Source organism: Astyanax mexicanus, chromosome 6, assembly GCF_023375975.1.
Source record: "Astyanax mexicanus isolate ESR-SI-001 chromosome 6, AstMex3_surface, whole genome shotgun sequence".
Taxonomy (NCBI): Eukaryota; Metazoa; Chordata; class Actinopteri; order Characiformes; family Acestrorhamphidae; genus Astyanax; species Astyanax mexicanus.
This window is the reverse complement of record NC_064413.1, coordinates 40,525,123-40,549,303: the sequence shown is the minus strand read 5'-3', so window position 1 is coordinate 40,549,303 and position 24,181 is coordinate 40,525,123. Positions and strand designations below refer to the sequence as shown.

The following is a 24,181-nucleotide window of genomic DNA, read 5'->3' as shown; positions in this document are numbered from 1 at the left end:
TGCTTCAGTACTTGACTCCTCTGCTATCTGTCTTTATTGGCGTGACTGTAATGACAACAATATTGCCTAAACAAAAACAAAAAAAAAACAGAGTAACAGTAAATGACAACAGTATTAAATAAAGATAATAATAATTAAAATTAATTTATACATAAAATATATGCATATTATATAATGAACTTTGAGCTTTTACCCGCTGATATGCTGATACAGACTGTGACCCTTTCTCAGAATGATCTGTGTACCTAAATATCTAAATATCTATACATATAGAAGGGTTTTCCACATCACAACAGTTCTGGTTGGAACATAAAAAAACTAATACATGGCTATTACTGTGTTATGCTGTTGCTTTATAATACATAGTTGAGTAAAATAATTTTTAAAAAATGGTTAACAGAATAAGCAATACTTCCATACTACCTAACTTTTACTTCATATTTAAGAAATGTCACTCTGCATGTAATTATTTGTTTCCACCAGAAGATGGTGATGTTTCTTCCAAGACCATTAAGCTCTTGGAAGTAAAACAGTATAATTGCACTGTAATTGTTGTGTTTGAATTGTATGTTGTGGTGTTTATTATTTTATTCATGTTTTAAATTAATACAATGCTTCATGACCTAAGCATGTGACAATCTGACAATGGGCTATAAATGATGGAATTGGGCTTCTAATGATTTGCTTTGATTATTGTAATCAGGGCTACCAAACAGCATAATGACTCCATCTGACTCCTATATCTAGTTCTAATTTTATTTTATTGCTTATTATAGTTTAGAACATTTGTTTGAGGCAATCTCACAAACTCAGATTTTTAAAGATTAGTAAAATATCATAAAAATTAGAGGTGTGCCAAAAAATCGATTCACATAAGAATCTTGATTCTCATTTACTACGATTCAGAATCGATTTAAAATGTCCCAAAATCGATTCTAAGGTCCAATCCCATTTCTTCCCTTGGCCCTACCCCTCACGGTAAGTTCACACTGCAGCGGCACGAAGCGTTTTTCGCTCCGCCTCCCACTGCCCAAAGCGACCGTGGCCGCTGCAGTTTGAACTTACCGTCAGACACACACAGAGCGTAGGTGTATGAGAATCACCGGTAAGATGGCAGAACAAGCACTATATTACCTTAGATTAACGTGTAGTTTTAATGTTTTATGGCAGAATGCTTCATAACAAGCATAAAAAAGATCGCTAGTAGTTTCAGTTTCTGTTAGCTAGCTAACTAGCTAACTTTCCAGTTCCACCTTAAATAACGCTACAGGTGGCAGCGGGCTGCAGCATTTAAGGCGGAACGGAAAAATAACAATAAGCTAATCAGAGCTAATTTCAGCTCCCCATCACAGAGGAATTAAGGAATGGACAATATGAATTAATTTCTCCACCTCCTGCCCCCTTTCTGAAGAAATACAACGGCCTAAAATTAACTAGTTAATCAGCAGCTGCTCCTGAACTTTAGCGCTCCACTGCTATCATCACATCAGCCCAGCAGCGTCACCTACACACCACCGCTAGTAGCCTTATAATAAAGCAGTGTTATTTATTATTTATTTATTGTTCATTAACGTCATTGTGATATCCCAGTGATTCCTCTGTCACTGAGGACCCACATTCCTGCACATTTTATTGTTTTTGTAACACATTACCTTCTCCAGGACCAGTGTATATTTTGGAGGCTTTTTTTTTCAATAAGTTTTCAATAAATTTTTATAAATCAAATCGTTTTGAATCAAAAATCGATTTTGAATCGAATCGTGGCCCCCAAAATCGGAATCGAATCGAATCGTGAGATAGTAAAAGATTCCCACCCCTAATAAAAATGATTTAGTACCATGTTCTAAATTAAGAAACCAACATGATTATACAGAGCTGGCAAAAGTAGGCCAGTACAGCAGACATGTTCGTTTAAATTCAGATTTTTCATTTATATTTTCCAGACATTCAAGGTTTAAAAACTGAATAAAGCATTTAAACTAGGTCAAAAGGAAATGTCCTTCACTGACTGGCTTAAAAAACCTATCTAATGAGAATAAAAGAAAGAGTTACTATATTTAAAAGAGTGATAAAATATTAAAGAGTTCAGAATGTTTGGGCCTTTTTATGAAATTCTGACACATTCTCTTTCACTGGCAAAATCATGTTTTTATGGCCATTTGGGTCAGGGTTACTGGCAGCCGAACTTTCAAATTCTAGGATTATGCTATAACCCCATAGTCCCTGTATTTAAAATCACATTTCAACATCCAAATATAAATCTATCTATCTATCTATCTATCTATCTATCTATCTATCTATCTATCTATCTATCTGTCTATCTGTCTATCTATCTATCTATCTATCTATCTATCTATCTATCTATCTATCTATCTAAACCCCAAACTAGAACCACACATTTTTTACTAAATTTAAGAAAAGTTTTTGCATAATGATTGACATATTGCATTGACTGATTATGTTTTATTGTCAGAGACATGCCATACATAATATAGTTAAATATATTAATTATATAACACAGAGCAGGTTTAAAAATAAATAAAGTCAACAAAACTAAACAACAAATCAAAAAGGGTCTAGGCTAAACAAACAATTGGTAAAAGAATGTTAACCCTCAGCATAACACTTAAATGTTGGCAATACTTCACAAAGTAAAGGCACAAACAGACAGGTACTTATACAATGGGATCTAATGGCTAACAAGTGAATGCAATATAATAGTCAGATATCTGGGAACATGAGAAACTGTGCCTAATTGGCTGAAGAAGAACATGTGACAGAAGTTTCAGGGGAAGATGGATTTGAATAGAATTTGCAGAGGCAGGATGGAGCTGGTTTATATTCTCTCAAATGAATCAACAAAGCAGGTGTTTTAGTATGAACAATTCCAGATCTTGTCCAGTCACCTTCATTACGGTTCCAGTCCTCTTAGTTAAGAATTAAATCAGTCCCTCGATATCCTCTTTCCAGTCCATGTCTAAGCAAAACACAACAGTAACTCCCCCACATTCCAGAAAATGTAGGATGCACAGGTCCAAGTTTGTGTGGGATTCATTTCCTTAACATGAACACAGGGGCCTTGGTCGTATCTGTTTAGAATCTAAGAGTCCCTTAGAAACAAGCCAGTAGATATCAGAGAGGTACTATAATCCAGCAGGCCTGAGACACACAGAAAACTTCTACCTCTGCTGCTGACACAGTACAGTAAAATCATAGAGCAGGAAGATACGTAGCTCTATGAACCTGTTTAATGTAATTTAGGTCAGAGTTATGAAAAGACTGAAGGTGATATAGGTTTGGGAGGTTAAAAACAAGAACAAATTGTTATGCTATGTTTTGTTTTGGTAGACATGCACAGATTAGCACTGACATTAGAACTAATACTGAGAAAATCCCCCATGTGTCACCACAACATATTTGGCCCCTTCAATGCATGGACCCCACAACATCCCTGAATGTGTTCTGTTATATCTGGTGCCAACTTTGCTCAGGTGGTTGCAGGAAATATTTCCAGTGTATGTCTTGTCACATATTTCATAAAATCCCTGGACACCTGCATGTAAACCTGCCTATTAATAATCCCAATTAAACTGAACTGATATTTCATTAGAAATGAATGACGTAAGAAAGATTCATATGACCGTTCTCATGACTTGTGTGAAATGAAGCCAGAATAATAGGATGAACATCAGAGTGAACATAAAAGTGTCCCATATTATCTCTTTTAGCAGATAAAGACGCCGTGGTGTGGATGAGTGCAGCTTTGCTCGCTGTCATAGTTCACAGCAGTTCACAGGGTCAGAACCTTCAGAACTGTTTAATGCTCCATAAAGATGAAGCTTGGCACTTAAAGAAGATTTAACAAGATTAACCAAAATAAATCCGGACAAATGTTAAAACATTGGTAGATAATGACAGTAATAGATTATCTATGGACATTTTATAATGCAGAAGGTAATACACTTACATGAAATCATAATTTAATACTTTATAATGTACAAAGATTATAGTGTAGTTGCACTGGGTGAAAACTGTTTCATCTTAACTGGAGAAAAGTCATTTTTTGTGGGTAAATATGACTTGTTATTATTTAACCATTAATCCTAACATATTGTGAGAGCACATATTGTAAATCTTGGCAGTGTAAAAAACTGTAATTATATAATTATTGTTAATTTATCAAGCCTGAAGATATAAACGATATGTTAAATAAAAAAACATAATACAGAAAGATGATAAATCCTACACCTAACATCTGGGGATACACATAGGGCCCATTTCCATCCCCTATAATCTATTGTCCCTCTACACAACACTTGTAACCTCCCCAACGCCACATAACAGGCAACATGTTTGCTATGGCCTGTTCTGATCTGCTATGTTAAATATATAATTACACTCAAATGTTTGTATTGTATTGTCAGCTGTAAGTCGCTTTGGATAAGGGCTTCTGCTAAATACCTTTAATGTTAAATGTTCAGTTAATGGATAGATAATCGTGGAAGATGTTCAATCAGAGACTCCCAGATCAGAACAAGAGACACAGAGAGTTCAAAGAGAAATTTTTTTCTATCTAGAAACTTTTAGCAATTGCTTTTGGTCAGGTTTCACACTGAGCTGCTCTCTACTTCCAAACAGACAGTCAACTCAGGCGACTCAGACACTGTAATTCATTGATGTATTAAATAGCCTCCTGACAGTCTGTTTCTCGAATGCTGGAGAAAAGGGAAATAGACTATTTTGCTGAAGCGGAAAGTGTGCTGGGATGTACCTGCAGGGGCCTGGCACTATTGCATTCTGCTAGATATCCTCTCCAGGGCCCACACTTCACAAAGACAGTATACATGTTGTTATGTTTCTCTGAAAAAAATTGTTAAAAGCACACTGTGATGTAGCAGCTCTGAATATATTCTGATATAAAAAGGCATCCATGTTTGCCTTGCTGGTCTAAACTCCTTTATTTGGCACAGAGGAACTGACATATTGTCATATTATTCATTGAAAATACATTTCTTTGCTGTCATGCAAAAAAATCACATTTTTGTGCTATAATTTAGAAAACAAATCACAGATTAATATGCTCTAAAATGGCTTGGAATAAAATCTTTTTACATTGATTTATATTTTACATTGATTTCTGTAAAGCTAATATTTGCAAATGAGAAAATCTTCAGTTTTACGGATTATTTGGCACTTAACTTTAATAGAGTTTGCTTTAAATGCAGGTTCTCAGATCAGTTCTCTTTTACCAAACTACATCTATATATCACATATATTACATAATGTATGTTGGAATCAGCACAAAACAAGTTTAATTCAAAGTGGGCACTGTAGCCCAACTGGTGGGTTTTTGATTTACATTTTTCTACATGATACATTGTTATAAAACATAATTTTACATAATGTATTGAAAAAAAAAAAAGGTAAGGTGGTTTTGAAGTAAAGTTAGGTAAAACTATAAAGTTACCCAACATGGAAATACTTCAGTATTCACTACAGATCCACACAAAACTACTATAATTAGGGCAAGTAAATACATTTACTCTCCACCACTGCCATTTGTGTTAGACATAGATGCAATGGCATATACCTTTAACCCTTTAAGCACTTCTGTGCTGTGAATCCACACACACATAAACAGATACACAGTGATACAGTGAGCACATGTGCGATGTCCAGGGACCAGTGTTAAGAGCCTTGCTCCAGGGCTCACCAGTGGCAGCTTAGTGAACCCAGTTATCAAACCCACAATCCTGTCATTAATAACCCAGTACTTTAACCACTGAGCTTCCACTGCCCCAATAAAACATTCAGTGCACCTTACAAGATCTGATATCTTGTGTAAAACCTTCTCAGAAAAGTAAAGACAAAACTTGCTTTTAATTCCATTGATTTCTGAAAAAAAAAAAAACATGGAGTGGATTATGCAAGGCAAATTCCAAAAAAGTTGAGATGCTATATATAATATCAATAAATGTAAATAAAAACAAAATGCAATGATTTGCAAATCTTACAGACTTTTTTTTTATAATTAAACATAGAACACATATAAGAAGCATTAACTAACCCTTTATTGCCCTGTCCCAACTTTTTTTGAGATGCTATCAAGTTCTAAATGAGTTAATGTTTTTCATGAAATGGTAAAATCTTATATGTGTTAAAAGTAACATTTCAACACAAATAACATTTGTTATTTGTTCTATTGTAAATAAAATATGGGTGTAATATCGGAATAAATAAAAGAATGTTTTGTCTTGTGAGATTTTCAAATCATTACATTCTGTTTTTATTTACATTAATTTTATTTTACACAGCATCCAAACTCTTTTGCAAAAGGGTTGTAAAATAATGCATAAAATCCTCCATATCCTCTGAATAAACTACAGGAAACTAAAGTATCTGGGAAAAATAAGAATCTGAGCTCTGAATGAATTTGTTTATTGTAATTTCTAATCTGCCTGGGAGTAGAAGGTCATGTTTAGGAATTTACATTTAGAGCTCAGATCTGACCACTGGAATAGAGATCAGAGCAGTGTGGGAGGAGCAGGAGGAGCTGCTCCTTGTGAAGCTATATAAGAGAAATTTCTTGTCTTCAGACAGATTTCTCTAAAGGTTTCTACATGAACACTTCTTTTGCTGCTGCTCCAGACAGATTACTGAAGTTAAGAAGCTATGCATTTTGTTCCTTTAGAAATTGAGGAAAATAACTGCAAGGTGAGAACTCTTAACATTTTCTCTCATTACAATGATCTCTCAGATTAGATCATTTATCCAGCAGGATGTTCTGCTGTGAGTTTGTTAGAACACTTGTTGCTTGGCATTGTAGTGTCTGTTTTATTTCTTTCTGCTATAATATTACGTTTACTGTATGTCTGTATTCTCTGTGTTCTCTGTGTTTTTACTCTTTATATTTTTATCCATTGTCTGTACTGGTCATCCCATCCCGATACAGAAAAGTAATGCGATAATAATAGCACAAACCTGTTAGATTAAAATTAAAAACATATTTTATGCACATTCATTACAAAGCAAGATATATTTTTTTTAAGTCAATGTGTCGTGTAGAGAGAGAAAATTTAAAACGTGTAAACAAAACAGTCTCTATGATTTATAAGGAATTGGCAGCAGCAATCATAATGCATAAACTAGTTGTATCATCATAAATTAATTAATGAAGGGGTGCAGCGACTGAAAGCAGCCTGTGAACCATTAGAGGACACATAATTATACAGTATAGATCAAAGAACTGGTTGGTTTACACTGTGTTCTGTTCTGTTTAAGATTATTATATTATTTCTTTTAAAATTAATTGTCATAGACTAATGAAAGATGCACTATTTACACATTTAAATGTACCATATGGGCATACATATTATGATGCCTGATGGTTAATTGTTACTTCTGAATTTAGGAGGAATAAAAAAAGAGTTCATCTTCCTTTGAATGGATATTGAATTATGATGAATTCTGAATGTTGCATACATAAAATGAAGTATCAACAAGCCAAAAAAAAATTGGACAAAGAGAAAATCAGTGTTCATAACTGTTTTCTACAATCTCTTCTGTAAAGGCTTTACACTAGGTGTCAGAACATTGCTGTGTAGATTTGACCGTATTCAGTTAAATAGCATCATTGAGGTCAGGTTCTGATGTTGAATAAATACATATGGATCACAAACATCCACTCCAACTGATTGTAAATGCATTCAGCATATCTTAAGTCCCTTGAGAAAATTATATATCAAATTATTTATCTGCTTTTACATAATCACCGCCTCATTGTTTCCATGCTCACTGTCCATTTTATCAATTCAATTTACAATTTAGGAGCACTTTGTAGTTCTATAATTACAGACTCCTTTCACCCTGTTCTTCAGTGACCAGAACCCTACAGGACCACCACAGAGCGTAATACACTGGTATTATATCCTGTCTCCTGTGGGAAGCGTCCTGTAAGCACCAATGAAGGACTAGAGAATGATTATCTAATAGTGAGGAGGACAGTGAGTGAACACAGTGTTTAAAAACTCCAGCAGCACTTTGACTAGAGATATGCTTGATGTTTGCTTGTTTAATTTCTGAGGACACGCAATTAACACCTTCATGCATACATAAATGTAGGTAACAGCAAGTAAGAAGAACCACTGAAGAACAGGATTAAAGAAGGACAGTAACAGAGTATTCAGAAAAAAAGTCTGACTACAGTCTGTAATTATAGAACTACAATGTGCTCATATATGATCAGTGAAGCTAATAAGATGTGTGAATGTACAGAGTGTATAATCAAAAAGTGTTTATGATGTTATAATATTGTGATTTGACTGTGTATAATTACTATTATACAGCTCTGAAAAAAATAAGAGACCACTTAAAAATTATGCATTTCTTTGATTTTACCAAATTGAAAACCTCTGGAATATAATCAAGAGGAAGATGGATTATCACAAGCCATCAAACCAAGCTGAACTGCTTGAATTTTTGCACCAGGAGTGGCATAAAGTTATTCAAAAGCAGTGTGTAAGACTGGTGGAGGAAAACATGCCATGATGCATGAAAACTGTGATGTGTTATTTCACCAAATATTGATTTCTGAACACTTAAACCTTAATGAATATGAACTTGTTTTCTTTGCATTATTTGAGGTCTGAAAGCTCTGCATATTTGTTGTTATTACATCCATATTTCTATTTGGAATTAGGGAGACATTGTCTGTATTTTATAGAATAAAACAACAATCACTTTTAAAAACATAATTTTACTCAAACATATACCTATAAATAGTGTCTAATTTTTTTCCAGAGCTGTATTTCAACATTCACTCTGTCATCTTTTCATTTATTTTGTTTGTTTTTGGACTGCAGGTGTTTGATATGTGTTGTATATCTGTGTCTCTGCCACCATGGGCTTTTATACAAGTATAGCAGACCAGACCACAGTGACTGTCTCTTTCACTAGAAGTCCTGTGGGGGTTGCATTGAAGCTGTCTGGAGGAGGTCTGGTTTGATATCTAAGAGCAGCGGCTTTATTTATTGAATGGCTGCACAGGACATAATGAAGATCTGCTCTAAAAGCAGCAAGAAAATAAAAGCACCACCACCGGCCACGGAATTAGAGTCATTGGAGATCAGAGCCACTGACTCAGTACCACCTGTGTTAAGATCTGGCTGTGTGCTGTTATCAGTGAAGAGAACAAACACATAGTGTAGCAATCAATAAAACCCCTTTTTACCAAATTGCCATCTAAAGACACTCTAGAACTCGTATTCTTCTAAGAAGAACATCTCTCATATCACTTACTCCTCAGATGTTTATGCTTATGTGCTTCATAATGTATTTCTGAACCAACCTTTTCTGTTAATAAGAATTGCACAACATGATTAAGCCACGTTTGTACATGGCTGTACTATATTTCTAATCCAGAAACCTAAAATTATGGCATACCACAAACAGTCAATTTAATTGATCAATTTAAAACTATTTTACAGGCAGTTTAAGAATGGATGTGCTATCACACAGGAAATGGCAAAGGAAACGGCACAGGAGATTACTCTGTACACAGCCACACAATTTACTTTTGTAAGTGGAGTGTTAAAATTCACACTGTGTCATATCACTGTTGGGAGTGGGTGTATTGGGAATAGAGGAAGGTGGTGACTGGTTTCCAAGTTAGCATTTAACAATATGGTGTGTGGACTGATGTGAGAAAATACTGCCTATATTTTGCGTACTTTACATTGGTCAGTCATCTGCAGGATGGTCAAGGATAATATAATTGTTCCACAATTACATTACAAAACAAACAAAAAACACACTGTAAAAAACACAAAAACATAAAAAATTAGAAAACAAATTGAACCTTTTAACAACTACATAAGAGAATGCTGGTATTGTTATTATATAGAGAGAGTCAGATTCATAAGTATTTTTTTCCATTTTACACAGTCCCTTATTTTACAGATGTAAACATAATTAAATATATAGTATAGATATAGTACAATATATATACAGCTCTGGAAAAAAATAAGAGACCACTTCAGTTTCTAAAAATCTGTTTCTCTGATTTTGCAATTTATAGCTACATGTTTGAGTAAAATGAACATTGTTTTTTTATTCTACAAACTACAACATTTCTCCCAAAATCCAAATAATAATATTGGCACATATAGCATTTATTTACAGAAAATGACAAATGGTTAAATGAACAAAAAAAGATGCAGAGCTTTGAAACCTCAAATAATGCAAAAAAAACAAACAAAAAAAAAACAAGTTCATATTCATAAAGATTAAGGGGTTCAGAAATCAATATTTGGTCGAATAACCCTGGTTTTAATTACAGTTTGTATGCATCTTGGCATGCCCTTCTCCACCAGTCTTACACACTGCTTTCGGATAATTTAATACCACTGCTAGTGCAAAAAATTAAGCAGTTCAGCTTGGTTTGATGGCTTGTGATCATCCATCTTCCTCTTGATTATATTCCAGAGGTTTTCAATTTGGTAAAATCACTCTTTTTCAATTTGGTAAAAAAAAAAAACTATTTTTAAGTGGGCTCTTATTTTTGTCCCAGAGCTGTATGTATAATTGTAGGTATATACAGAAACTATATAAACAGTCAATGAAAACATTCAATGTCAGAAACCTATAAACATGTCTTTACTGCAGTCGCATTCAGTTTCTGCTTGTTTGTGTATTTTACTGCATTTAGTTTTGTACAGAGTAGAAGAAAAGCAGTCATAAATCCTGCTTTAAAACTGAGCGGACTAAAATAATGTTAGTAGTAGTAGTTAATTCGGTCTTCTTCTGTTTTACCAGCATTTTGCAAATCATTTTCATTTACATTCCTGAGGGCATAGTTTTACTATAACCTTGTCAATTGTAATTGTCCCCCATAATCATTTCAATTTGGTGGTGTTGTTGGGCTTATTGAGCTCATCGGCTCCTTCCTTCATTTGAAGCATGAACAAAATTGTTGATTTGGCTCCTTCTGAAGTTTTTGCTCTCTCTGTGATAGACTGTTACTGTCTGTTAATGGTCTGCTTTACTTTGGACTGCATACTGAGAGTTCCCATTAACACTTACCACAATCAACTTCAACACTCAAAATCTGGATCTTTTTATCTCCTCAATTTGTCTTGAAATAATAAAGGAACGGAAGACCAGAGCACAAAATGCTGTCCAATCATGTTGAGTCCAGTGAAAATGGAAGGTGCCTCTAAGTCATGTAAACTTTGATATAAAATTAAAAACTGTTTATAAGGCACGAATATAGTATCTATATAAATGGATATGTTATGCAAAAAAAATTAAAAGAAAAATGTTAACTGCATTACTTTGATGTAAGGCAAAATTATCATAAATAAGCAATAAATAAATGGATAAATAAAATTAATCTACAGGTTAGAGCAAGTGACTCAACATATTAAAAGAAGAATGGCATTTTAAATTCATCGCCTCTGAAAAGAGGTTCTGCATTTGCTGCTAAAAGTGTGAAGGTTAGAAATCTTCCCTCCACTATACTAATCTAACCTCCACAGACATCTAAAAGCTTTAGAAATTCTCCATTTAGTTGAGTCCCATTGACCTCTTTATTGTTGTATACAGCAACGTTTCAGGCTGTAAGAGGTGCAGGCTGGGATTTTATAAAAGCTTTAAGCTTTTTTATATCGTGAATCTACTTGAACGTGTCTGTGGCTTTACAGAAGTGTCCATATTCTGTTTCAGTCTGACACTGACGTGAACCTCATGCTGGGTTTCTCACTGGTATTAAATTCACTTGATTAAGCAGAACCTCACCTTAGGTGCATGATGCTATCTCTACTTTTTGCAGAATATTTTTCATTTGCTTTGTATTTGTTGAAAAACTGAAGAACCTCTTTCTACTTAGAGACTTTCAGAGATACTGAGTTTTACTAAATAATGATTAGAATCACCTCAGAGAATCACACAGTTTTAGGTTCTTTTTACATGCTCTAAATTAGGACTTTTATTTATTTATATTTATTCATAAAGGTACTTAAATGACTTGCAATTGTAAAGAAAATATAGGATTTCTCCCAAAAAGGAGAAATAGTCGAGGTATGGTTATATGTTAAAAATTGCACCAAGGTTGGGATGTTGTGTAAAACATAAAAATAAAAACAGAATACAATGATTTGCAAATCCTTTTGAACCTATCTTGAATTGATTACACTACAACGATGAGCTATTTAAATGTTATAATAATGTTTTAATGCTATATAAATAAAATTGAATTGAATTTAATTTAAACTATTTAATGTTCAAATGGATAAACTTTTTTGTTTTTTGCAAATATTTACTATTTTCTATTTGATGCTGTAACACAATCCAAAGACGTTGGGACATGTTTACCACTGTGTTACATCACCTTTCCTTTTAAAACTCGATAAGCGATTGTGAACTGAGGACACTAATTTTAAATCTTTGTAGGTGGAATTCTTTCCTATTCTTGTTTGATGTACAACTTCAGTTTCCTAACAGTCCGGGGGCCATTTTTAATGGGAAACAGGAATGGTCTAGTACTTGCACTCTTTTACTACAAAGCCCCGTCTTGCTGAAATAAAAGTAGGACATCCCTGAAAAAGAGGTTGCTTGGATGAAGCATACGTTTCTCTAAAACCTGTATGTACCTTTCAGTATTAATAGTGCCTTCATAGAACTTTTTCAATCTTTTTTTCCCTGTCCCAACTACCATGATGCCAGCATTAAATTCAAAATGAGTGAATATTTGCAAAAATCAATAAAGTTGTTCTGTTTAAACAAAAGGTTGAAAAGGATTTGCAAATCATTGTATTCTGTTTCTGTATCTGAAATCACATTACTGGTTTGTTTGTGTTTTTTTTTTCTTTTTACCTCATTACTAGTTCTAAATGACCCATTTCTCAAATCTTTTTGGAAAGTTTTGCAGGCTTGAAATGCTGGTTTGGAGTTGTAAGGTTCCATGTTTGTGATAAAAATGTGTGAAGAAAGTTTAAAAGCTCGAAAGAAAATAGTTGCTTTTTTTAATTAAAGATTCTTCACTTCATGTACTGAGTTGATAACGACAAAGTTGTTACATTCTTAAGACTATATTGATTGCTTTACCTGCTTTCTAAACATTTATCATGTAGGTGTTAGTTTCAATTCTTCATGTCTTCTTTTTCACTGCATTTTCTTCTTTGTCATTTGCCACAGACCTTCAAGGATTGTGCTGTTATGACTTCTCTATTAAACATTGAATGGATCTCAGACAAACGATGAACTCGTCAGAGTGGACACCGTCTTCTATGAACTCCTCACTTGCACTTACTAACCACAGTGATGAGTCTACCCGGCTCAAACCAGGCGTATCGGGAACCTGTGAACAGGTCCACATCGCGCCAGAGGTGTTCCTCACCTTAGGTCTGGTGAGTCTGCTGGAGAACATCTTGGTTATCCTGGCCATCGTGAAGAACACAAACCTTCACTCACCCATGTACTTCTTCATCTGCAGCCTGGCCGTGGCGGACATGTTGGTGAGTGTCTCCAATGCGTGGGAGACAATAGTGATCCACCTCTTGGCCAACAGGAGGTTAGTGGTGGAGGATCACTTCATCCGTCAGCTGGATAACGTGTTCGATTCTCTGATCTGTATTTCTGTGGTGGCCTCCATGTGCAGCCTGCTGGCCATTGCTGTTGACCGTTATGTAACCATTTTTTATGCCCTCCGCTATCATAACATTATGACCGTAAGACGAGCAGGGATGATCATCGGTAGCATCTGGAGCTTCTGCACTGGCTGTGGCATCATCTTCATTATCTACTCAGACACCACGCCGGTGGTGGTGTGTCTGGTGGCCATGTTTTTTGGAATGCTGCTCCTGATGGCCTCCCTCTACAGCCACATGTTCCTTCTGGCCCGCTCCCACGTCAGGCGCATGGCTGCGTTACCAGGTTACAACGCCTCTATCCAGCAGTGGTCAAGCATGAAGGGGGCCATAACCCTCACTATCCTCCTGGGGATCTTCATCGTGTGCTGGGCGCCTTTCTTCCTGCACCTCATCCTCATGATCTCCTGCCCAAGGAACCTGTACTGCATCTGTTTCATGTCCCACTTCAACATGTACCTCATCCTGATCATGTGTAACTCAGTGATCGATCCTCTAATCTACGCTCTGAGGAGCCAGGAGATGAGGAAGACCTTTAAGGAGATTCTCTGCTGCTACAGCCTGCACAGCTTCTTCATCTTCTCCAGTAAATACTGAACAACAATCAGAACTAAACCAAAGAGCCTTTATGTCAATCCATATACCAGTATTATAATCTCTTATATGACTCTATTCTTCTAGATGCAGAATTTGCATACTAGTCCCGACGGACAGTTCTGGTGGAAACAGGAGAGTTGAGGTGCACATAGAATTCTGCCGTGATTTGGGCAGCCGTGGTTTTAATTTTTTTGGATACATTCAGGGTTAGCACCCGAACATCCCTTTCAGACAGCTTCCTCTTGCATCCACAGTTAATCCTGTTGGATGTGGTTCCTCCTTGGTGGTATGCTGACATTACCCTGGATACCGTGGCTCTTGATACATCACATAGACTTGCTGTCCTGGTCACAGATGCGCCAGCAAGACGTGCACCAACAATTTGTGCTCTTTTGAACTCTGGTATGGAACCCATAATGTTGTGTGCATTGCAATATTTTGCAATTAATGAATATTGGCCACCAGGCTGCTCCAATTTAACCATGAAACCTCCCACATTAAATGACAGGTGTTTCAGTTTCATTGTCCAACCCATGTAAAACAACACAGTACCACATACGAGAGAAATGAAAAACATTGATTATCTTCTTCTACAGTGACTTCTGTCAGGAGGTGGGATTTATGCATTAGGCAGCAAGTGAACCGTTAGTTCTGAAAAGATATAAAAGTGATAAGAAAAGTGATAAAAATAAATTGTGATTGCTCGATTGATGAGCATCCCCAAAACAGAAGGCAGTTCCTATGGAGTGGTCCTGGCATCTATGAAAAGCTCTCCAAGAAAGGGCAATAGATGAACTGGAGACTGCTGATAGATGTCCTGTCTTGATAACAGATACCACAAACACTTTCAGAGTTCTTGTGGAGTCTATATGCCGAACAGGCAAATATGTTGTGTAAATACAAGGGTGACCTACTCATAATAAGGCAGATGGTGCTAATGTTATGGAATTAAAGGAAAAGCTACATTACAAGACTGTACATACTGCATTGATCCTGTGTCTTTAACATCCTTAAGCTCTATTTATGAGACATGTTTGGATTTGTGTATCACAAACAGTAAGTTCATTTAAATAAGTTTTACTTTTTTGTAACAGTATTTTACATATAGTATTAATGACCAGGACCAGGATCCCAAAAGCATGGTAGTGTTAAGATAATATGTAGAATGATATAAATGTGTTTTGATTTGATAACACAAAATACAGATGTGCAAGAATAAGTAGATGGACTCAAGTGCAAGTAAATATTTAATAAAATCAAGAACAGAAAATAAACACAAACAGATCCAAAACAAAAGACTGAAACAAACTGACAAAACTAGACTGAAACAAACTGAGAAAAACCATAAACTGAAACGCAAACACTGAAATATACAGTATATATATATATATATATATATATATATATATATATATATATATAGACACAAGGAAAAAACACTTGAGATGATTTAACTAGAGGGCAGTGCTACAAAGGAGAACACCCAAAAAGAATAATGATAGAAAAGGACAGTGTATGAGCTCAAAAGCATAATATTATTATTTTTATATATATTTTTTTCATATGTGTACCAGGGAAATTATGCTATATTTTGTAACATTTACAACTGTGTAATATTTGTGAACTACAACTAGCTATTTTATTTGTCTTTTCATCATAATGGATACTATAATGAAATAGTAATTAAAGAAAATATAACATCAAAAAGGAAAAATAAACATAATAGCTGATTTCTAAGCTGTTATTGGATACAACCACTTTATTTACTTAAATGTTTAGCTACCTTAATGCTTGTTACGCAGTCAAGCAGCCAATCACATCCTGTGTGCAATATTACAGCTGTTTAATGAACAATCGGCTTTTATTGTCTCTGGAGTTAAAGCAGATTTTAATTTATTCAGTATAAATTTTTACTCACATGTAATCATTTATGTTGTTGTCATTTGTAATGAGATAATGTGTGTATGAATGTATAGTATCAGAGTTTTGAAAACATATTTAAGATCCTGTTAGACTAATGGACAGATGGACTGATGCATGCAAAACTGGGTGAAGCTGGATCAGTTCAGTATTGGGTGCTACAACAATATATGGTATATTTTTTTTATAAAAATAACCAAAATCCCCAAATCGGATGTATAACTGTAAAACTGTTTGTATACTATTGTTGTTACATGGTCAGTGCAGTTTTGCATGCATTGTTTATTGTATACATGAGAAGAATGAGGGGAATTTCTCTGTGTATGAATAAGTGTAGTTGTTTGGTGGAGCTAAAAAGTGTGGTGTTTTCATCTAAAAGCATGCTGATATCAGTAAAACAGAAAGGTAATTGTAACTGTAATGTGAAATGGATTACAGTGTGGTGTAATTATGGTATAGTGGTGTTAGATATGGTACAGTCACTGAATGTGTTCAATGTGAGGAATTTGACAGTAACTGACATGCGCAACAAACTACAGGCTGAATAACTGTAGTAAATGTTTTGTGATGTATTGTTTTTATATGTGCTTATGTACTGTAGTTATGAAAGGACAAATCACTGGATGTATTTACTATAGACAAATCTATGTGTATAGTATTTTTGTTAGTCATAATAATCTTTCTAAACATCCTGATAGCTTCTATTCTGTGAATAGAAACTATCAGGATGTTTATTCTGTGTTTCTATACCATTTCCATTATGTGTTTATTGTTGATGTAAAAAAAATTGCATAGCTGCCAACTGGCACACACTATGGGTTTGTGCACTGCTGTGGGTCCATGCTTGTGTAACAAGAGTGTTGGGGATACGCCTGCACTGACAATTTACTGCCAAGTTAGCAATGAACATCTGTCTGTTGACATCTGCCTGGGTTGTTTTCAGTCAGTGGCGCACCTGTGTTTTCCGTTGCCAAGGTGACAATACGCCAGAAATTGACCTGAACACACCTCACTTCTAGACTACCACCCACCATCGGCGTAGATATATTCACAAGCGCCAGGTGCAAGGTATGCACAGGGTGTAAGATAGGGCCCTTTTATGTTAGTAGTGTAGAACACATTAACATATTCATCAGTTTTAACCTAAAACCCTGTTGAGAATCAACACAGTGTGTTAACAATTTGATTAACTGTAAATAATCTGTTCAGGCTTATTAAAATAAAGTGTCATACAAAATACAACGTGTTTTACAGTAGACATCAATGATTAATCTAATTTTAATTGTATTCCGATATGTTATAAAATGAAAATCATGCCTGTACTTTGCAGTGGCTCATATGAAGTAAGATGCCACACTTCTCTCCATGTGAGAAAGTTGAAGTTGTAGAGTGTAGGTTCAGGTTTAAACAGAACTTGTGAAAAAGCACATACATGATTGTTAATGAGTTAAATAAACATTTTAATCAGTGTTCTGTGGAGTAACTGCTTTAATTTATTATGCGCTGTGGCAGGCCTGTGGTCTTTGCAATGCATTAACAATCCCACATTGACCTGTTTGATCAGAGCAGAAGAACATTTTCCTGAAGGTGCTGCGCAGTTCTGCACTGCGGAAGGCGTAAATGGCCGGATCGATCACGGCGTGACTCATCAGCAGCAGCACATGAAGCTGAAAGAGTGAACGGTAGCACTCACAGTACGGGTTCTCTGGACACACCATGATGATCAACAGGTGGAAGCAGAAAGGAGCCCAGCTGACCACAAACACACCCAGCAGGATGGTGAGTGTGAGCGCCCCCTTCAGGCCGCTCTTCCTTTGGTGTCCAGCATTGCCCGGCATGGACGCAATCCTGCTCGCGTGGTACCGAGCCAGCAGGAACATATGAACATAGAGCAGGAGGATGAAGAACAGGGCTGTGAAGAAGACCACGATGAAGAATATCTTCACGGCTGCGGCTTCAAAGAAGCCGATCATGAGGAAGCCGCTGACACTGCACAGGGTCCAGATGGTGACCAAGATGGCCACCGTGCGGCGCATGGTCATGAGCGTGTGGTAGCGCAGTGCGTGGAATATGGTGATGTAGCGATCGGCTGCGATCGCTAAGAAGCTGAAGATGGAGCCCACGAATGACATGCAGAGCAGAGTGTCCATCACGTTGTCTATCCGGAGCTCAGAAGCTCCTCGTGAGTTCAGGTGTCCGGCGTCTCTAAACACTATCATGATGTTCTCCCAGGTCTTGGAGAGGCTGCTGATGGTGTTAAAAACAGCCAGGTTGCAGATGAAGCAGTACATGCGGGAATGCAGGTTCTTACTGCGAATCACCGCCACCACAACCAGAAGATTTTCACTCAGGCTGAGAAAACCAATGACCAGGAAGATCTCAATGGGAACTGCAATCTCTGGACAGTCTGTGGTCTGACTGGGTGGAGTATTTGTGTTGTTGCTCATGATTAGTAGGTTCAGAGTTGAGTTTAGAAGGCTGTGGGTGTTGACCTTGGTTTTGTGGTGAGTATTTGTGACAGGGTCACAGGGTCTGATCCTCAACGCCCTAGGAGAAGTTAAAATATGGTTTAGAATATGTGAAAAACTAATCTGTTAGACAAAAATGAGGTTTATGCATTTAGAGCAAGTTTCCCTGATACAGATCCTGTTTATTTATAGACTATATTTTCCTTTCAATGGAAAATCTCAATTCAAAATGCTGTAAAGCCTAGACTAAATTAGACCAAGTCTAGGAAACTGGCTCATATCTTTACATGTCATCTTAGCTTTTCTTCACCAAGGTTTTAAAAAACAGATACAAAACAACCATAAGTGATTTTTGATTATGTTTCTTCCTTTGTAAACAAGCTATTTCTGTTGTTTAAAACCCTAAGATCGCCATGGATCTACTGTCCAGGAAAGGTGCTACACTATATTTGAAGCATTGCTGTGAAAATTAGGTTGTATTCAGTGACAAAATCCTTATTGAGGTTGTTAGATCACCATCCCACCACATTCTCAATTCGCTGCCAGTGGGAATGAGTCTTAAAATCTTTCATAATTATAACGACTAACAATGCAGTACATACAAAATGATCAGAGTATAAGTATTAAACTCTGTGAAAATATGTAGTAAAATAAAAGTAAAAGTATGAGAAATGTACCATAATGACTGTAGATAATTTATTATTACACTGCTGTATTTTTATTATAAAACAAATTGACAAGAAAAATTTGCCTTTTCATGATTATTTCCAATAATTTACTTCATTTTGCCTCAGACTGTGACCACCGATATCGTAATCAGCACTAAGACAGAACTGTCAGTTTAAAACTCCTGATTGGTAAATCAATTTTCACTGATTTGTTACAGGGACAGGCTAAAAACCCCTCAGTGGCTCTTTGTAAGAATGTTTTTGTGTAGAGGTAGAGGAGAGGAAGGACCTCAAACTGACCACGACAATTGTGGTCAGTTTGAGGTCTTAAACATAAACATAAATAGCTATCTTCTTTCACTAACCCCTACATGGTATCTTTTAGCACAAGCTGGTAAAGATAAAAACATACATAAAACAATAATAATAACCCAGTGCTTCTTACGTGTATACTTTTATTTTTATTTAATTGCAGACAGGAATAAACCACAATATTTTATGTTTTAACTGCTCTACTTCATTTCATTTGTTAATATACATCCATTGCTGCATTTCAGGCTTGCAACACATTAATAATAATAATACTTTATTTTTAGCGCTTTTCTAAAACCCAAAGACGTTTACAATTATTGGTACAAAGATGCAGATATACAATACACAGACAATACAGGTACAACATTTACAGTGGAGCTCCAACTCAGCAGTACTATAGTATGTGAGATCAAACATAATGTTAAGCAGAAGAGAGACCATAAGCAAGAGAGAATAGATGAGTTTTAAGATTTGATTTAAATATGGGAAGAGTGGGAGATAGCTTAACTGCAGTTGGAAGAGAATTCCATAGTCGGGGAGCGATCCTGGAGAAAGCCCGATCACCGAAACTACGACGATTGGATGACGGGACATCTAGAAGCCCAGCAGTAGAGGATCTGAGAGAGCGGGAAGGTTTGTAGGGATGAAGAAGGTCAGAGAGATAGGGAGGTGCCAGGTTATTTAAGGCTTTATAGGTAAGTAGGAGAATCTTAAAGTGAATCCGGTGTTTAACAGGAAGCCAGTGAAGATCTTGAAGAACAGGTGTGATGTGATCGTGAGTGCGAGTGTAGGTGAGCAACCGAGCAGCAGAGTTTTGAATCATTTGGAGTTTGTGGACAGAAGAAGAGGTAACATTACAAACAAAACGTTGGGTCTGACCGGGTTGAGTATTTAAGGAGCAACGATATCTCTGACAAAATTAAGAAGCCCCTAAAGTGACATCATGTAAAGTGACATCATCAGTCTGAGGCAAGGCGTGGAACTGAGATCCTACGGTATGGGAATGACATAGTTAAGTCGTAGCCAGAGAATGATAAAGCTTGCTTTTCTGTAAATGAATGCCCATGAAAAGACTATTACATACTGAATATTACATCAAAGCTCCAATCCAAGGATAATCTTTAATAAGAAAATGGAAAGTGAATTGATTTTTTTTATTTTCGTCTTGGAATGAATTATGCTGATATTTTGAAGTCTTTTGCAGTGAGACAGGGCATAATTCTAATAAAAAGACACTTAATTCCTAGGGGAGTACTAATGAGTGGGTTAGGTTTTTGGGCTGTGTAAATTGGGGAGAAAATGAAAAAAAAAAAAGAATTGCCATTGGCTTCTCAGAGCTTGGAGGCATTTAGGATGGGTCATCATTCAGTGCTAATGTGTACTGAGGTCAGTTGAATAAATAGATGCTGAATGATGGTTTTAAGGCCAAATGAAAAGGAAGAAGTATCCAGACCAAAAAGACAGAATTGATCATGGTATGGGGGGTGTCAGTACACCTCTAAGATTTAGTATTAATTTTTCAACAAGACAATTCAAAACCACATGCTGCATACATTACAAAGGCATGGCTACTGAAAAAGAGTACAGGGGTAATAGACTGACCTGGCTGTAGTCACAACCTGTCCTCATCAGAAAATTTTCCATTCCGTCACAACATTTTTCTGATTTGAGGTTGTAATTTTAACCAGATGTATAGAGTAAAGAAGCATAAGACTTACTGAAGCACAGCCTACAAGTAGCATTTCCCCCAGCATAATGAACCAAGATCTAAATTTGTGTTGGCAGATGCCAGCGTTCACCCAAGAAACTGCAGAGGCGAGAGCGTCACAGGAAGAGAGGACCACTTGCGGCTAAGAAAGAAAGGATCAAAGAAAGCATGAGATAAAAGAAGAATGTTTGTGAGGGAGCGTGTCGTTAGTTACAGTGATGCAATGCCGTGTTTACAGAGCCACTGGTGCTGGCCCTGTGCTGCTGGGTGCTGGGGATGTTTAATAGGCTTTGTGGGGAACTCCATGCATATTTCTAAGAAATGCCTCACAAACCTGACATATATTTACACTGAACTGAGCATGACATTCTGTCTATTCATGAAACATCACAACACTCAGCATCCAAACGAGATGCTTAAATTATCAAAAGGACGTATGAAGAGCATTGTTACCATTTTAAATGAATTATGAGCTTAACAAAAACAAAAGACGAGAGACACACTATAGCAAAACCTTTGATGTTGATCATGACAGTAATTTTTAATTTTATGCTATTTATATTTATAAATGTCTCGCATTGCCATAAGCTAGTCAAGTATTAATCTTATGACGTATTATCCATTGTATGAATTACACTGCATTTCTTTTCACAAAAGTGAAAAGTGAGCATATATTAAAATGCTTAGACATAGTTTTATTAGCCTATTTACAACCCCAATATTTTTTATTGGTGTTGCTCATTAAACAAATGGAACGCCGCTTTAATTGGCTGGTTTACAGCAGTGCAATTGCTCACAGTAGCAATGTATCATAGTGTATCATTGTTTATAGCACTGTAACAAGAACAGAATTTATTTTTTTGACTGTATAACCTGCTGAAAATCCAGCTCATGGCCAGCTTTTGTTGTTGGAGGGTTTTGAATGGTTTACTCTGGTATAAGTTGGTCAAGGTGGTTGAAAACCTGTTAATTCAGACAAAAATATTCCATACACTAGTAAGATAGCTGGTTAACTAGCTGCTGATGGTAGCATATGTTTGTGCTAGAATTAACTGGGGTATCAACTGATTAACTTAACTGAACTATTGGACTCTTCATTAACCAGTTTGGTTAAGCTGTTCAAGCCAATCAAAAAGCTTGGTTGTACTGGATGGACATAATAAAGCTTAGTCAGTTTTGCATGAATAGAATGAGCCATAATGTTCACTTCCATGTACCAAACTCTTTCTGTTCAATTACGCTAAGATAAACACATTTTCCAATGTCAGCCACCGTTAAAAGACCATTAAGGATGATATTTTCTGTAGTACCTCATAACTTGATCAGGGTATACCATCGGATATTAAGGAAAAAACATGCAAAATGCTATTTTTTGCTGAACAGGTAATCACTGAGCTTCAGTAAGGTTGCTACCCATTGCTCGGTAATTTACCACTACCACTACCACTAGCGAAGTACAGACAGGCATTTTGATTAGTGAAACATATATATTCACTTATAGACTACAAAGTAAGACTTGTCCTTGTTTGACACTGTAAGTCAATCTGGCACAGCGCCTGATTGGACTTCTGTAGCCATTTCACACACCCATTTATTCCTTTAAGGCAGTCTCTTTTCTAAACAATAATTCCACTGATTTTCCACTGATCTGCATAATTCACTCATCAAGATGTCTGAAGTCATTTAGAGTGGTTTGGCATAAAATGAACTTTTTTTGAAAGGAACTTACTTATCCAGTCAGAATTGCTCCTTTTGGTGGTGAAAAGAACCAGACGTTCGAAGTGCTTAATGTGTCTAAAAGCTGCAGAAAGTAATTGCACAAAATGGTTATGATTATGTGGTCTCAAACCTGTGACCATTTTTGTCTGTTTTTTTTATGCATTCATTGTGGAGAGGTACACTTAGGTGTTGAAAAGCAAAATTGTTCACAAAATTACAAAACATACTTTTTTTCAGATTGATGACTATTCGACTATTATTAACATTCAGTTTGTATTGTGAATGTAATTATTGCATCACAAACCACAAACCATGGATCCTATTACTAACAGTGTAAGTTTCTCTTCATATCCCTTGGAGCAAACCAATATCAGATTTGATAGCTTTTGTTTTGATTTTCTGCCAGGATGTATCAATATATATATATATATATATATATATATATATATATATATATATATATATATATATATATCTCCATATATAGATTTTCCATGTCCAGAGTGTTTGTTCTGTTTGAGTAAAGCATGCTTGATATGTAGCTTCTGTATTCACACACTCAGTTTACATGCTAGGCTTGTTTTCCTCCCTTTTTTTACCCAAAGGATCGGATTCTTTTGTTAGACATGCCTCTGTGCATCTACCATCTACCATTTATTATGCTTAATGACTAGAGTTTTATTCGCCCAGTATCCAGCATAATGCATGTACTCCTTTAGGGCAGATCGCCAAGCAAAAACACACAGCAATACTGACCCACACTTGTCTGCTTGTATTTAATTTAAGCAGCACTGCATTGCTAAAGGTTTTTTTTAAACATGAATACAGAGTAATCAATACAAATACATGCTGTGGTGCTGATTTGATTTCAACAGTGGAACATAAATTGATCGGTTCAGATGAGGACAGGGGATAATTAAAGGCTATCATGATTCATGCAGGGACAGATTCTGTAGAAACCTTCACTGACATTTAAACTTCCGCTACTGTTCGAGAACGCCAATTTATGTGAGATAACCAATTATCACGTTCCTGCTCAACACAACCTTTCTTAGTGTAGAATACCTAGAACCTATAAATGTGGTTGCCATTGTGAAGTCATGATGGCAAAAACTAAATAATCTCAGATAGTGAAAGGTTAGAGGT

General features: G+C 36.0%; 2 protein-coding genes across 2 annotated transcripts; one reads left to right on the top strand and one right to left on the bottom strand.

Moving 5' to 3' along the window:
• The first annotated feature begins 6,623 nt into the window (after positions 1 to 6,623).
• Positions 6,624 to 15,646, top strand: mc5rb (melanocortin 5b receptor). The gene is made up of 2 exons (XM_049480735.1): positions 6,624 to 6,714; positions 13,192 to 15,646. The coding sequence occupies exon 2, from the start codon at positions 13,236 to 13,238 to the stop codon at positions 14,238 to 14,240; it is 1,005 nt and encodes a 334-aa protein (XP_049336692.1). The 5' UTR covers positions 6,624 to 6,714; positions 13,192 to 13,235; the 3' UTR covers positions 14,241 to 15,646.
• A 1,931-nt stretch (positions 15,647 to 17,577) lies between these two features.
• On the bottom strand, positions 17,578 to 18,672 carry mc2r (melanocortin 2 receptor). Its single transcript, XM_007249729.3, has one exon. The coding sequence runs from the start codon at positions 18,605 to 18,607 to the stop codon at positions 17,657 to 17,659; it is 951 nt and encodes a 316-aa protein (XP_007249791.2). The 5' UTR covers positions 18,608 to 18,672; the 3' UTR covers positions 17,578 to 17,656.
• Between the last annotated feature and the right edge of the window lie 5,509 nt (positions 18,673 to 24,181).